Raw genomic sequence first — 13894 nt, 5'->3', positions numbered from 1 at the left:
CCCAGCCCTCCCCAGGGTGCCCAGGGCGGGGGCCGTACTCCTCGGGCGCCGCAGCGCCCACAGGCGCTCGCCGGGCAGCGGCTGCGCTGGCGCCCTTTGACTTGTCTAATATAAAGTGCTGAGTTCAACCCTCCTGGCAGGGCAGGACGAGATCCGGGGCTGGCAGGGATCCAGGCGGCTGTGCTACACCTCCCCTATCCCACCTCCCACAGCAGGGCAGGGCTGTGGGTGGGGCCGGGGGTCCCCTGCTCAGCCCCGGCATCGGGAGCAGGGCAGCGCCGGCAGGAGCCGGCTGAACAGCACCGGGAAGCTAAAACCCTTCACACCCACCCCCCAAATACTGCCCCGCTCCCTTCGCTGGCACAGCGGTAAAAAGGCACCCAATGATTTTTTTTTTTGGGAAATCATTGCTTTTCCCTCTAAAAAGATAACGAGGCATTGTCCGTATTGTGACATTAAAAAAGGCCCGGCTGAGCTCAGCCCTCTCCAGAAAATCCCTCCCTGAGAGCCCCCAGACTCTCAAAGCTGGGGGACACCCTGGCACGAGTCCAACCCCACGGGGGTCAGGGTAACCCCAGGATACAGGGGGGCCTGCAGTGTCCCCCACCCCCTCCCAGCTGGGGCACTGGGGCTGGGGTAAGGCTGGGAGGGGCACATTAAGGCTGGTATGGGGATCCCCTCTCCCCCAGGAGTGGCAGCCTTTGGTGAAGCTGCAGATGGATAAGGGGTGGGGGGTGTGCCCACCGCCACAGGAGGGGACCCTTCTGTTGGCAACTAGAGTGGCTCCCAGTGACACAGTGTAACTGGAGGGGGAGGGAGGCCACCTCCCCCCCAAAATTAGAAGAAACCAAAGTTGTAGGGGGCCAGTAAAGAGTCTCCCCAGGCACACCCCTTGCAGGGCTAAGGGAGAGCAGAGACACGGTGTCCCAAGGCACGTGGGAGGCAGTTGTGCCCAGGGGCTCAGCCCTGAGGCTGGGCTGCCCCTGCAAAACACAACCCCGAGGTGGGGGCAGCAGGCATGGAGAGAGGCAGGGACATGCCCCCACGAGGTGATCAGCTGCACCCAGGGCAGAGTTAAGGGTATGGTGACAGCTCCCTGCTGTTTCGGAGGGTGACAAGCGGTAACTTGTCTCGCAGCCTCGGCAGACGGGCCAAGGGCTGCCAGCCTCCCAGCAGGCAGTGTCTGGATGGAGGGATCTCAGTCCTCCAAAGGCAGTGAAAGCAGCAGCTGCTGACCCCACCCCCTATCCCCAATCGGGGGACAGAGGGGAAAAGGACCTGAGAACCGTTTTGTGGAGGGGGGACACGGGTTGGGGGGAAGGGGGCAGGGGCTGGACAGTGGGGGAGGATGGGACCCCCCAAAATAGGTCCTCAGCACAGCAAGGCAGTGGGGTCACCCCACCCCACGGCGGAGGGGGCCTTCTCTGAGAAGAGGGGCACCCAGCTTCCTGGCGGGAGCACCCACATCTCCCACCAGCGGCAGGCACGGAGGGCACCCGCGCCCACCGAGGCTGGGGAGGATGACGCGGGGCACAGCGGGACCCTCCCTCCCCCAAAATAAGGCACCTGGCTCCCCCGGCGGTGCCCCTCGGCAGCACCCGGAGGGTGGGGGGGCCATTAGCTGTTAGTCCGCTGCTTCTTGAGCACTGCGTACACGTCCTCCACCTTGCTGAGCCTCTCGAAGAAGGGCAGCAGGTCCAGCAGTTCCGTGTCCGCCATGTTATCGAACCAGGAGGCCACCGGCACCTGCAGGGGGCACAGGGGACAGCGCTGAGAGAGGGTCCCCCAGCACGTCACCCGTGTACCCCGCCCAGCCTCGCCCCGCGGGTACGTACAGCGTTGTCAGGGTGGAAGATGTAGGATGCGGGCGAGTTGTCCACGATGATGATCCGGCGCAGGTCACGGCCCAGGCGGCTCAGGTCCTTCACGTAGTTGCCGCGATGGAAAACGCAGGATTCCCGGAAAAGTCGTGCCCGGAAGGCCCCCCATTTATCCAGCAGGTCAGCCACAGGATCTGCGTACTGCAGCCACAGGAGGGGGGTCACTCTGACGCACCGCACCACGCTGCCCACCCCACAGTGAAAATGGCACCAGCTCTCTGCTGGCGTCAGGTCTCGCTGTGCCTCAGTTTCCCTGGCCAGTGCCGTGGAGGGGCAGGTAGGGAGGCTGCTAGGGCTGCCCATGAGTGCACAGGGGACAAGAGGCCAGCGGTGCCTGCAGGTGGCAGGCAAGGGAGCTGTGCCACTTGAGAGGTGTCTGGGAAGGAGCGGGCGATGCCAGGACAGGTCAGGGCACCTACCTTGGCCAAGCTGGCAGTGAAGAGCACACACTCGAACAGCTCACCCATGCGCTGTAGGAACTCGTCCACGTGCGGCCGCTTGAGCACGTACACCTGCGGGCACGGACAGAGGGCAGCGCGCCACTGGCACCGGCTACGCTCACCCAGCACCCCCACGTCCTCCCCAGGGGACTCCTGTGTCCCCACACCCAGCCAGGAGCTGCCTGTGCGGGCTGGGGGATGCCACGGCCGCACGGGAATGTCCAGGGCGAAGTGTCTGGCCGGCTCCAGAGCCAAGTAACCGAGAACAGGCTGACTGCCCAGACCACAGCCTATCCTGGATTACTTGAAACCGGGGCTGGCCACTGAAGGAGGACACCAGGCCAGGGTGGTCCTCACCTCCCTGCCCTGCTAAAAGAGGGGCACCCACCTCTGCCCCACAGCATGCCAAAGCTGGCACCCCGACGCCTCCCACTACCCCTCGGTGCAGAGCACTGGGACGGCTCCCGGTCCTCGGGGAGGTGGAACGATGGCCCCCTCCCAGCAGGCACCCACCCCGCTGTTACCTGGTGCATGATGCCATCGATTTCCACCGGAATGATGAAGTCAGCGTTGTTCACTGGCTGGGGAAGGGCACACCAGGATGAGCACCGGGCACGTCAGGCACCCCCTGCCCATACGCTGCCTGCCCTCTTGCTCACTCTGCACCCCTGCCAGCCCCGCAGCCCCCTCACAGGGACACCCCAAGCGACCCAGCCAGGCTGCGCTGGGCGTCACTTTGTGGGAAAAAGGTGGCAGAGCACGCAGGGGAGCGCGTGGCAAGAGGTGTAGGGTGGGCCAGGGTGTCCCCCACCTTGAAGGAGCTGTGCACCAGGGTCTCATCCAGGTCGATGACCACGCAGAGCTTGCTGGCGTCCTGCGGCTTGATCTCGGGCAGGAGGTGCCTGGCAGCAGCCTGCAGCAGGGGGACACCGCTCAGCAGGGTAACAACGGGGTGGCCGGGGGGGGGCACTGGGAGAAGTGGCTGTGCACCCCCCAGTCCCGGCCACGCAGGGGAGGTGCAGGGATGGTAACCCACCCCCGCCAGTGCCAGGCTGGGCACGTGGGGTTACCTTGGGCAGCGCCCCGTTCTCCTCCACCAGCAGCGGTGCGCCGGTGCTGCCGGTGCAGGGCTCCCCTTCATCGCGGCACAGGCAGCAGAAGAGGGACTGGAGAATGCTGCGGCTTCGAGGCTTCTTGGCAGGGGTCTGGGTACCTGCGGGAGGGCAGAGCGGAGGTCATGGGTGCCCCGGTGGTACCCCCAGGACAGCGCTGGGGACCAGGTGAGCAGGGTTTGGGTGTTGTCCCAGAGCCCCCGTGCCCTTATCGGACCCCGACACCCATCCGGTCAGCCTTCCTGCTCTGCCAAGCAACGGTGCCAAGGCGGTGTCGCTGACACGAGTGCTCGGTGACCGCCCACAGCCCCTGACCGGCGCATCCCGCTCTACGAGTGACCCCCTGTGGGCCCCCCCTGCGTGCCCGGAGACCCTACCCAGGGGCGCGGGGCCGAGCCCGGGGGCAGCCGCGGGTGCGGGGCCGGTCCCCGCTGTCCAGGCCCGGGGGGCACAGCCCCACTCGGGGGGAGGGGGGTGCCGTGGGGGCGGGGCCTCTCCCAGGGAGGCGGGGCTTACGCGCGTTCCTTTCCCCGCCTCCGGACAACTCCCCCGTCTCATTGGCGGACTCGAGGCAACCGGAGGCGAGAGGCCAATCAGCGCGAAGCGCCCGCCCCTAGGCGCCGCTCCCGCAGTCCCTATTGGCGGAGCGAGGGGAAACTGAGGCAGAGGGGCTGCCTTCGCCCACCCCGCGCCCCAGGGGCAGTGCGACGGCTCCAGCCCCGGCCCCACCGGTCCCGGGGCCGGGTCTTGCCGCAGCCCGGGCCGAGGCTGCACTCTCCCTGGCCGTGCCCCCCTTCAGGCGGGCCAGGGCCCCGAGCCCTGTAGTGGGGAGCCCGTGTGGCAGGAGCTCCCCACTGGGGACGGGGCGCGTTCCCACGTTTGCTCCTCCCGGCCCTGGCAGCTTCCCAGACCAGGGGGACGAGCGGCGGCCCCCGACAAACCCCCTTCGCGGGGTGGAGGGGACGCGGGGAACGGGAGCGCCCGGAGCTCTTCCTGCCTCAGTTTCCCCGCGGGCGCTGCGCGTACCCGTCCCCCGGCTCCGGAGGAAACGGCGCAGATAATCCGAGCAACGCCCCGAGCCTTCCAGGGCACCAGCGGGCTCCGAGGGGCCGGACCACAGCCCCCCGCTCCCGGGCGGGTGCGCACAGCCCCGCCGGCTCCGAGCTGCAGCCCCGGCGCATCTCCCCAGCCCTGGGCAGCGGGACGCACGGGGGCGGGCTAAGGCGGCGCGCAGCTCATCGCACCCTCCGGGAGCAGCCCCCCCGCAGGCCCCCAGCCCCCCCGGGGCCCTCCCCCTCTGCCCTCTCCCGCGCAGGAAGGGGGTGAGGAGGAAGCGTATCCCCCTCCGCGTTACCTTTCTCCTGAAGCGGGGCGCTCCCCTCCTCCCTGCTGACCTGGGCGATGATGGACTGGTGCTCCATGGGCGCCGGGGAGGGGGGGTGGGAGGGGGCGGCCCCCCCGGGCGCGGCCCCCGGGGGGGGAGGCGGGGCGGGGGCCGGCGGCGGCGCGGGGCGGCGGGCGCGGGAGCGGCGCCGCGGAGGAAACTTTGTTACAACATGGAGTTTCCTCCGCCCGGGCTGGGGCTGCAAACATGGATCCCGGGCGCGGTTTCAAGGAACCCCTTAAAAGGGCAACGACGGCGGGGGGGGCTCCTCCTCCCTCTCCCTGCTCCTCCCTCCTCCTCCCGGCACCCGCGCCTCCCGGGAGGAGTTGGGGTCCCCGCTGAGCCGCGAGTGGGACCGAGACGCGGAGTGTTCTGTGGTTTGGCTGCGAACGACACCCCTCCTTGCTCCGTGGTGGCCGTGCAGGGGTCCCCGACACGCCGCCGGGCTCTCCCACACGCCCCCGCCCCGACTGAGAGAGCGTGGAGAAGAGGATCAGTCCTGCTGTCACCCCCACATGCAGCTGGCAGCCTGGGGAACCCTCTGCAGCTGTCCCCGGCATACGAACACGCTGGGTGTTCCCTGGAGCAGAGACCCTGGAGCAGCGGCTCAGGGCTGGGGGGTCCCATTACCCCCCAGGGCCCATCCCGCACTGCCTGCACAGGCCAGCGGTGCGGGACAGCAGGTGCGGGGGTCTGCACCAATAGCCGCCGCTTTTTTCTGTCGTTCTGTCTTTCCCCTGCAATCCCCCAATTATCTGGGCAATTAATAAGTCTATCTTATCAATGCACATATTTTCCCTTGCAGTTCCTTCCCTCCTGCCTTCGGCAGGGCAACGGGGCTGATTCCAGGCGCTTTCTGAAAAGCGACTCTTGACTGGAGTTTGCGGATGGCACAAGTGCCTCAGAGGAAACCCAGCCCCCCAATCCCCCAAATGCAGCATCCTGCAGCCCCCTGCCCTCGCTGGCCCTGCGGGGCTCTGCCGGGGCAGCCTTTCACCGCCGTGCCCCCAGCCCCGCCCGGGCAGCGTCCGGCCCTGGCGGGGGCCAGTCCCGGTCACCACCCTCGCCATCCCGGTGGCAGGAGATGCTGTGCGCTGTCAGCGCTGCCTCGAGGGTGCAGCAGGCTGGAAATTTCCCATCTGAGCTCATATGAGATCTTTCCGCCTCTCCCACCTGCGGTTTGGGAACTTCAAGAGCCGAGATCGCCTTTTCTGGCCCAGTAGGGACCAGGGGCACTGGCGAGGCAGAGATGTGGGCGGTGGCAGACCCCGGTCACTGCTCTATCCCCCAGGGCTGAGCCGACGTGGCACGGCGAGAGCAGCCCCTGGGAAACAGCGCTGCGAGGGACCCGTCCCACCTCCCAGCGTGGGGCACAAGGGGACATGACAGCTGCCCACAGGTGACCGCGCTGGGAAATGGGGCCCGGGATTGGGAGGTGCTCCCACAGGGAGCTGCGATGCTGCGGGGCTGGCGGAACTCGGGCCCATTTACACCTGCAGCACCGGCACCGTCGGCTCCAAGTGAAACACCCGACACCAAGTGTCCCCGGGCAGCCGTGCCAAGGACCAGCTGCTGTTGGGAACCGGGACACAGCATCCTGCCGCCCCTTCCACCGGTTCTGACGGCGGACAGCGGTCGTGCCTCAGTTTCGCTGCCCCCCCCGCAGTACGGCAGCCGGCTCCCACATGAGGCAGCCACCACTGTCTCCTGGCCCAGTAGGAGGAAGGGGAAGAAGAGGCTGTGCTTCCTTTGCTCTCTATTTTGGGCTGAACTTTGTACTCCTTTAGCCCAGGTGGAACTGGACAGGATGCCTGCCTCATCCCCAGCGGGATGCTGCTCTGCGGGGGCAGCTGCAGAGGCCACACACTTGTCCTGTGCAGGACCCCTGCCCCTTTGGCTACATCCTCCTCTGCCTCCTCCCTCCCTGATGAGTCCAGCCAGGCCCTGCTAATCCTCCAATTAATGCAATTAGGAAAGTCTCCGGGCCAATGCCTGCAGTGGTAGTTGGAGCACCGCTTCCAGTCCCACTGCCTGCTTGGGGGCAGATTGGGCAACTGGGGAGCTCAGGGAGACTCTGTCCCTGTCCTGGGGCTGTGGGACAAGCCCAGGGCAGGAGTGGGCAGAGCCCAGCTTTAGGATTTAGAATACGGGCACAAAGCAGAAAAGTATCAGGCTCCCCTCAATCGGGCACTCAGGGACCCCTCTGTCCCACCCCACTGCTCCTAGACTGGGGTCCTGGATGCTTTCCCCTATTCTCCAACCTCACCCTGACCCTGGAAGCTCTGCCCCACCAATAGCTGCTCCACGGCTAAGGTAGAGACAGGTACTGGAGTGGGATACTTCCTGCTAAGGGTGGGATGGAGGAAGGTGTTTCTGGGTTCAGAGTGCTCTAGGCTGCAGGTCCCAGCTGGAGAACAGCAAATCCCCCAGGCATAACCCCACAGACCCCAGCTCCCGCAACGTTCCGCCGCTGAGGACCATCCCGCTGCCCCCCTACCCCTTGATGACCACCCCAAGGCTTGTACCCCAGGGCAGGTGCGCCCCGAGCTAGGAGCATCGCCCGCTCCTCCACCTGCGGCTCGGGCCGGCTGCGCCCTCGGAGCAGGGGGGAGCCCCCGCCTTTCAGTGGGGCCCACAGCTCCGGCCCCTCCCTCAAGCCGCCAGAGGCCGGGCCAACGCGGAGGCGGGGGGGAGGCACCGCCCCACCCCTGCTGCCATCGCCCTTTTAAGGAAGGGGACATTCTTCACATAAACAAGCGCGGCCCGCGGGAGCGAGGGGGGGGTCCCTTCCCGGAGCGGGGGGCGCGGGCTGGGGGGGGGGCGTCCCGCCCCCAAATTCCCCCCCTCCACCACCCGGCCGGCGTGGGTCGGGAAGGGGGATTTTGGGGTGGGGGGGGTCCTGGGGAGAGGGGGGAGCCTTGAAACGGCCAGGGAGCGTCTCGCAAGTGCGGAGCGCGGCGGGGGCCGAAGCGTCTCGGGACCCCCCCACCCGCGGTGCGGGACCGAGCAGGGGGCGACGAGGGGAGGGCCCGAGCGGCTTCGCATCCGCATCCGGCGGGACCGGCAGGCGGGAAACGGGGCATCCGGGGCGGGGAGGGCACGGCGGAGCGCCCCCCCCCGCCCCCCTCGCTCCGGGGGAATGCAAAAAGCTGGCGCCGAGCCCCCCGCGCCGCCGCGGCCACGCGTTGGCAACCCCGCCCGGGGCGAAGGGGCCGTGCCCGGGGTACGGGGGGTGGCCCAGGGGGGGGCCACGCAGCAGCAGCGAGGCCGAGGCCGGGTTGCAAACACGCCGTTTATCAGCCGTCCCCTTCCCCAGGAGTTTCGGAGCCCCCCCGTGGGGCTGAGGCCGGTCCCGGGGCTGGCCCCGCCGGCGGCGGGCCGTGGAGGGTGGTTAGCGGTCCCCGGTGGTAATTAGCGGTCCCCAGCGGTGATTAGCGGTCCCGGGGGCCGGCGGTTCCTGGCAGTAATGAGCAGGGGGAGTCTCCGACGAGGCTCATTCACTGAAGCGTCTGTGCCAAGGGATGGGAGAACCTCCCGCTGCTATCCCACTCCCCTCCCATCAAGGCTGGACCGGCGCCCCGGAATTGGCGGGGGTGTTGGGGGTGGGAAGAAGCGCCGAGCGCTGAGATCTTGTGGGGAGCTCTGCCGGTCTGTAAAGCCTTTCCTTGCTGGGTGCATCCCTGGCTAAAAGATGCCGGGACTCGGGGTGGCAGCAAATCCGTGTCCGGTGTGAGGAGGTCGCGCTGGGCAGGGACGTGGGGATAGTAAGCAGGGATGGGTGGGATTCGTCACCGTTTCCCTGTCGGGTCGAGGGCGAGACCAAAATTGAACCGGCTGTGATGGCCCCGGGCCAGGAACCGGGCTCCGTGGGCGATGCTGCACGTCCAGATCTGCAGGGGCAAAGACGACAGGTCCGTGAGCACCCACCAGGGACACTGTCCCACCCCTGTCCCGTGGTGCCAGCCCTACCAGGTAGGCGACGAAAGCCAAGTAGGCAGCCAGTAGCAGGCCCAGGGGAATGTGGTACTCCAGGCCGTGCAATGTTGGTAGAAAGTCCACCACGAAGTAAACGTTGATGGCGCAGACCAGCCCCGTGATGAAGGTCATCAGCACCTTCCCTGGGCTGTGAGCAGGACACTGGGCATCAGTGCAAGGGCAGGGGCCCCATCCTGTGGGCCACTGGGCACAGAGGGCTGGGGGATCTGAAATTGTAGGTGAACCAGTACCCAACGGGGACATCTCTGCACCCCACAGCTGTGTTTCAGCCTGTGGTGGGGCTCTAGGTGTGGACTTTGGCCACCCTCCAAATCCAGGGCTGGCAGTGCCAGGAGGATGCTGAGGGGCTAGGGGTGCCCAAGGAACCAGATGTGTCATTGGGAGGAGAATGATGAGAGTAGTGATGGGGTCTGTTCCTGGGCAGGTGGGAATGAACATGCCCCTCCAATGTCCGTACAATGACTGCCCCATGGCGTGGGTTGTGGGGGCAGGACGGGCCAAAGGGAAGGAGCCTGCAGCCAGAGCTCCCTGCTCCGCCTCCTCCATGCCTCCCCGTGCCCTGGCACTCACAGGCTGTTGCTGAAATCCTGCATGAGCGGGTGCAGGCTGGTGAAGGTGAGGACAGGCAGGACGGCAAAAGGCAGCTGGAAGGAGAGGGGGGTGAGGACATCACGGCTGCCAGGCTGGGGTGTTTGGGGGCAGGTGATGCCCTCCCACCCCCTTACCAGGATGCTCTGCAGGACGTTGAGCAGGTCGTTCATGCCTGTGAGGTGGCTGACATCCTTGAAAGCGGCCACGAAGACAGTGGGCAGGATGGCAAAGGAGCGGGTGAAGAGCACCCGGGTGAAGCGGGACCAGCGGAGCTGCAAGAAGCCCTGGAACACGGCAGAACCTGCACCCTCGCTGTGCGTGGGGCACCGTGTCGGGGCGACACCCTAAACCCTGACTGGGAGGAAGATGGGGGACATCTCCCCCTTCTTTGTGCCAGGATACTCAGCGGGCTCTTGCAGGGCTGCCGGGCCCCACTAGGTGTCAGCTCCGACTCATTAACAGAGGTTCTGTTTAATTAGGGGAACACTGCTTGCGGCGCCCACAGGGTGCCGTGGGTGGGCACTGTCTCCATCCCACCTCCCGGGGAACAGAGACGCTGGTGTTAGCAAGCTGCCCCCCACCAGCTCCCTGCAGTAATGGTGGGCAATTAACTTTTCCAAATACTCCTGGGAGGAGTGAACTCCACCCAGAGCTCTCCTGCGATTTCGCTGCTCTCATCCCTCCCTGTGGGGGCAAAGGCCAGCGTCCCTATCTCTCACCTCCATGACGAACTGCCCTGCATAAGTCCCAGTCATTGTGGAGCTCTGCCCGGCTGCCAGGATCCCGATGCCCCAGATGTACAACGCCGCTGCCCCGAAATAGCAGCCCAGGATGACGCCCTGTGTAGGGACACACCAGTGGGCACCCTAAAGTGTCCCCTACCCCAGGCATTCCCGTCAGCTCCCAGATTTCCAGTGGGGCTGTAACTGCCCCCAGCCCCAGGGGTTGATGGCGAGAGTGATACATCCCCCAAATGGGAATGGATGCTCGCTGGGTGCCACTCACCCCCTGGTAGATATCCACGGACACTGTCTTGTTGTTGGTGGGGAAGATGCCGGCGTAGTGGCTGATGCTGCTGTTGACGCACTTGTTGTGCTGTAAGGCGCGACAGGCACGAGTGTGACAGCCGCTCAGCAGCTCCCACAGGCACAGGGGGGTACCCACACATCCCGTCTCAGGGAACGGGAACATGCAGTCCCCAGGGGATGCTCGTCCTGGGCACAGCCCTCATCTCCCTGCGGGCATGAGGTGGCACTCACCACGTCCTCATTTCGCTGGTGGTAGAAAGCCTCGCCGAAGACAGCCATGACAAAGAGGTTGATGAGGAAGGAGACAAAGAGGGCCAGGCAGGACTCGGTCAGGAAATACATATTGGCCTCCCGCACTGCCTCCTTCTTGGACCGGTCGATCACCCGTGTCTGGGCATGGCCAGCGACATGGGTGTCACAGGGTCATGTGAACAGCCCTGTGCCACAGCCAGGACCAGCTGGTCCCCACCAAGTGTCCCCTGAGGCACCCTGGCAGAACAGTGCCCATGGCAGTGCCTTGATCTCACCTTGACCAAGGAGGAGTGGAGGAAGATGTTATGGGGCATAATGATGGCGCCAATGATGCCCATGGCCTGCAGCAGCTCCTTTCGCCCGCAGCCCGGGCAGCTGGGCAGGAAAATGCCCTTCAGCACCTCCACCTGCCTCGGCCTCACCACCACATACTGGGAAGCAGCGAGAAGGGGCACTGTGAGCTGCCATCCCCCTACCACAGGCTGGTAGCAGTGGGGACGCCATGTGGCAGGGTCCCTTGCCAGCCTTGCAGGAAAAGGGTTGTTCCCAGCTCCCCCCTTCACCTCATAGCCAAAGGTCAGGGCCATGATGGTGATGAGGAGGCCGAAGAAAGCCTCCAGTTTGCGGAGCCCTAGAGAGATCAAGAGATGGGGTGGAACAGAGTGGGGGACACTGGTGCCACATGAGCACCAGGGCCGCCTGGATGACAGTACCCCCAGCCCTGATCCTGGCACTCACCGTACTTATCAAGGAAGAGGAAGAAGAGGGTGTCCACGATGGTGATAAGGACCCCACCCCAGAGGGGGATGCTGCAGGATGGCCAGGGGTGGGATTAGATACATGGCCCTCTGTGGCGTGGGGCTGTGGGGGAGGCTGGGGAGAGGCTCACCGGCCAGCTGAGAGCAGGCTGAAAGCAATAGCGGTCCCGATCACCTCCTGCATGTCGGAGCCGATGATGGCAATCTCAATCATGAGCCAGAGCAGCACGCGGGGCACCTGCAGGGGACAGGGCACCATGCGGCGCCTGAGCCCGCAGTGGCACGTAGCTCTGGGCGGGCTGGCACAGCATCCTGTGTGCAAGTCCCTGTCTCCAGGTTGTAGCAGGCCACCCAGAGCAGTGTGGGGACCCCAAAAGACCCCAGCTTCTTTCACAACACAGTCCCAGGATGAAAGATAGATGCTAAATCTGAGCCTGTTTCTCCCCTCCTCATCCCTGCCCCAGTGAGAGCTAAGGATAGGACCCATCTGTCTAGATATGGGAGGGTTGAGGAAGGTGGGGCAGAGGGATGTGTCCAACCCTCCTTTTGGAGACCTGTCATTCAGACAGCATCTCCTTCCTCGTTCCCCCCATCAGGATCTTAACACTTAGACGGGACCCCAAACTCTCCCCCTCCTCTGTCATTTGATCCCTCCCCTCAGGCACTCCCAGCTTTTTGCCCCAACATGCTCAGGCTTTCCCCGCGTCTCAGCTTCGCGTTGCTGCCCCGACGCCTGGGCTCGCTCCCGCGGGGGACGCTCTCGTGTGTCCCCAGGTCAAACCAGGACACTGACGTAGCTGCTTACCACCTCTCACCCTGGGCCCCTGTATTGCAGGGATGGGGGCGCTAGATGGGGAGCACTGGGGCTTGGGGGGCTTTGGGGAGCCCCTGAGAGAGGTAGGTCTCTCACAGCATCTTCCTGCTCCTCTCCAGCCCTGCAGGTCCCTGCTGGGACTGTCACTAGCCCAAGCACCGGGTCCACCTCAGACTGTGACCCCAGGAGCCTCCCCGTGGTTGCTCACCTTCGGGTAGTAGAGGTAGCAAATCTCGCCCAGGTCCTTCCCCGTCACCACGCCTAGACGGATGGCCAGGCGCTGGCACAGCAGCCCCAGGATGGTGGCCCACAGCAGCACCCACAGCAGCTGGAGGGCAGGAGGGAGGGAGGCAGTAGGGACTGGGCGCTGGGCAAGACCCGGCTGCCCGGGGATGCCCAGTTCAGCCAGGGTTGCAGGGAAGAGAGGGGGTGCAGGTGCTCTCCCAGCCCCCTGGCACCCTTGGGTGCCCTCTCCCTGTGCCGAGGGCCCCACCGCACCCTTCCTGCTCCCGGGCTGGGGAAGCCGGCTGCCATGGGCGGCCGTTGGCGCTGGAGAGGTTACGAAACCCCCGCCCGCTTCCTGAGCCCGGAGCCGGGCTCACCTTGAATCCCGCCAGTGCCCCGCATTGCAGGTCTGACTCCACGTTGCCTGGGTCCAAGTAGGCGATGCTCATGAGGAAGCCGGGACCGGTGAAAGCCCAGAGTTTCCTAAAGCTGAACCCAGGCTGGGACAAGGCAGCAGGTCAGAGCCAGGAGCTGCCGTTCAAAACCAGTCTCCTAATTGCACATCCAGCTCCCTTTAGCCCAGTGCTGCCATGGATGCATCCCATGGATGTGTTTAGCCCATGGAGGTAATTTTCCTGACAGTTTTGGAGAGGGAATTGCTGCCCCCAGCCTCTCCCTGTTAGCAGCAGTGCTGGAGAGGTGGTGAGCCCCATCTCACCCATTGGACAGTGGTTTGCAGGGGGTCCCAGGGCTGTCAGGCACTATTAATTGCATTCCATGGGATTCCACTGCTGTCCTCTACTTTTACTACTCCTGACTAGAGAATAGCATTCCTTCCCCTTCTCTGTTCCACTGCCACCGGACCAGACAAGGATGGGGGGCTGGGATGCTGTGGGGTGCAAAGCTGCCTTGGGGACCCCCACTGGGCTCACCCATGGCTGGCCCAGGAGGCGTGTGAGCAGCGGGGTGATCCTCGCAGCTGGGTAACACTTTGCCCCATTGTCTTAGTTTCTCCATCTGGAAAACTTAAAGCATGGAAACACTCATCCTAGGGCTGTGACTTGCCTGAGCTGGGTCTGGGGTGCTGGGGGCACGTCCCCAGGGCGTGACCAAGACACATATTCCCCACTGCAGTGAGGCCCTTTGCCTCCCCACCTCCAGCTCCTTGCAGCACTGTCCTGCTCCCCCGCCCCCCCTGAGAGAGCCCTGTGGCACCTACCCCACTGCCCTTGGGGATCCTGATGAGCTCATCCAGGTAGGCCTGGTCCTGAGTGCCAGGGCGCTGCGGGGGCGTGGGGCTCCTGCCAGTGCTGTAACTCTGCTCTTGGACCCTGTTCAGGGACCCGGTGAGGCCTGAGGGGGACAAGGAAGAGGAGGGGAGGTGTCAGCCTGCCAGGGGGACAAGGACACTGGT

The 13894-nt window shown here is 65.3% G+C and overlaps 2 protein-coding genes across 2 annotated transcripts; both read right to left on the bottom strand.

Moving 5' to 3' along the window:
- Positions 1–4868, bottom strand: CTDSP1 (CTD small phosphatase 1). Its single transcript, XM_040070250.2, has 7 exons — positions 4787–4868; positions 3391–3533; positions 3132–3233; positions 2845–2901; positions 2300–2392; positions 1836–2021; positions 1–1746 (listed from the first exon to the last, which is right to left on the bottom strand). Exons 1-7 carry the CDS (start codon positions 4851–4853, stop codon positions 1618–1620), a joined length of 777 nt encoding a protein of 258 aa, XP_039926184.1. The 5' UTR covers positions 4854–4868; the 3' UTR covers positions 1–1617.
- A 3704-nt stretch (positions 4869–8572) lies between these two features.
- SLC11A1 (solute carrier family 11 member 1) lies at positions 8573–13826 on the bottom strand. The gene is made up of 14 exons (XM_040069542.2): positions 13700–13826; positions 12858–12980; positions 12464–12583; positions 11573–11679; positions 11422–11492; positions 11247–11314; positions 10959–11114; positions 10663–10821; positions 10409–10498; positions 10123–10242; positions 9538–9687; positions 9383–9456; positions 8786–8939; positions 8573–8706 (listed from the first exon to the last, which is right to left on the bottom strand). Exons 2-14 carry the CDS (start codon positions 12927–12929, stop codon positions 8605–8607), a joined length of 1443 nt encoding a protein of 480 aa, XP_039925476.2. The 5' UTR covers positions 12930–12980; positions 13700–13826; the 3' UTR covers positions 8573–8604.
- Between the last annotated feature and the right edge of the window lie 68 nt (positions 13827–13894).

This window comes from Hirundo rustica, chromosome 7 (genome assembly GCF_015227805.2).
Source record: "Hirundo rustica isolate bHirRus1 chromosome 7, bHirRus1.pri.v3, whole genome shotgun sequence".
Lineage (NCBI taxonomy): Eukaryota > Metazoa > Chordata > Aves > Passeriformes > Hirundinidae > Hirundo > Hirundo rustica.
This window is presented reverse-complemented; position numbering and strand designations above follow the sequence as displayed.

Excerpts from the sequence above, each read along its gene's own strand:
- SLC11A1 (XM_040069542.2), bottom strand. The coding sequence starts at position 12,929 with ATGAGCATCGCCTACTTGGACCCAGGCAACGTGGAGTCAGACCTGCAA. Across the intron at positions 9,688-10,122 it reads CAGGGCAGTTCGTCATGGAG|GGCTTCTTGCAGCTCCGCTG; the intron begins GTGAGAGATAGG and ends GCCGTGTTCCAG. Across the intron at positions 8,707-8,785 it reads TGGCTTTCGTCGCCTACCTG|ATCTGGACGTGCAGCATCGC; the intron begins GTAGGGCTGGCA and ends TTGCCCCTGCAG.
- CTDSP1 (XM_040070250.2), bottom strand. The coding sequence starts at position 4,853 with ATGGAGCACCAGTCCATCATCGCCCAGGTCAGCAGGGAGGAGGGGAGC. Across the intron at positions 2,393-2,844 it reads TCGATGGCATCATGCACCAG|GTGTACGTGCTCAAGCGGCC; the intron begins GTAACAGCGGGG and ends CCGTGCCCGCAG. Across the intron at positions 2,022-2,299 it reads TCACTGCCAGCTTGGCCAAG|TACGCAGATCCTGTGGCTGA; the intron begins GTAGGTGCCCTG and ends CTGTGGCTGCAG.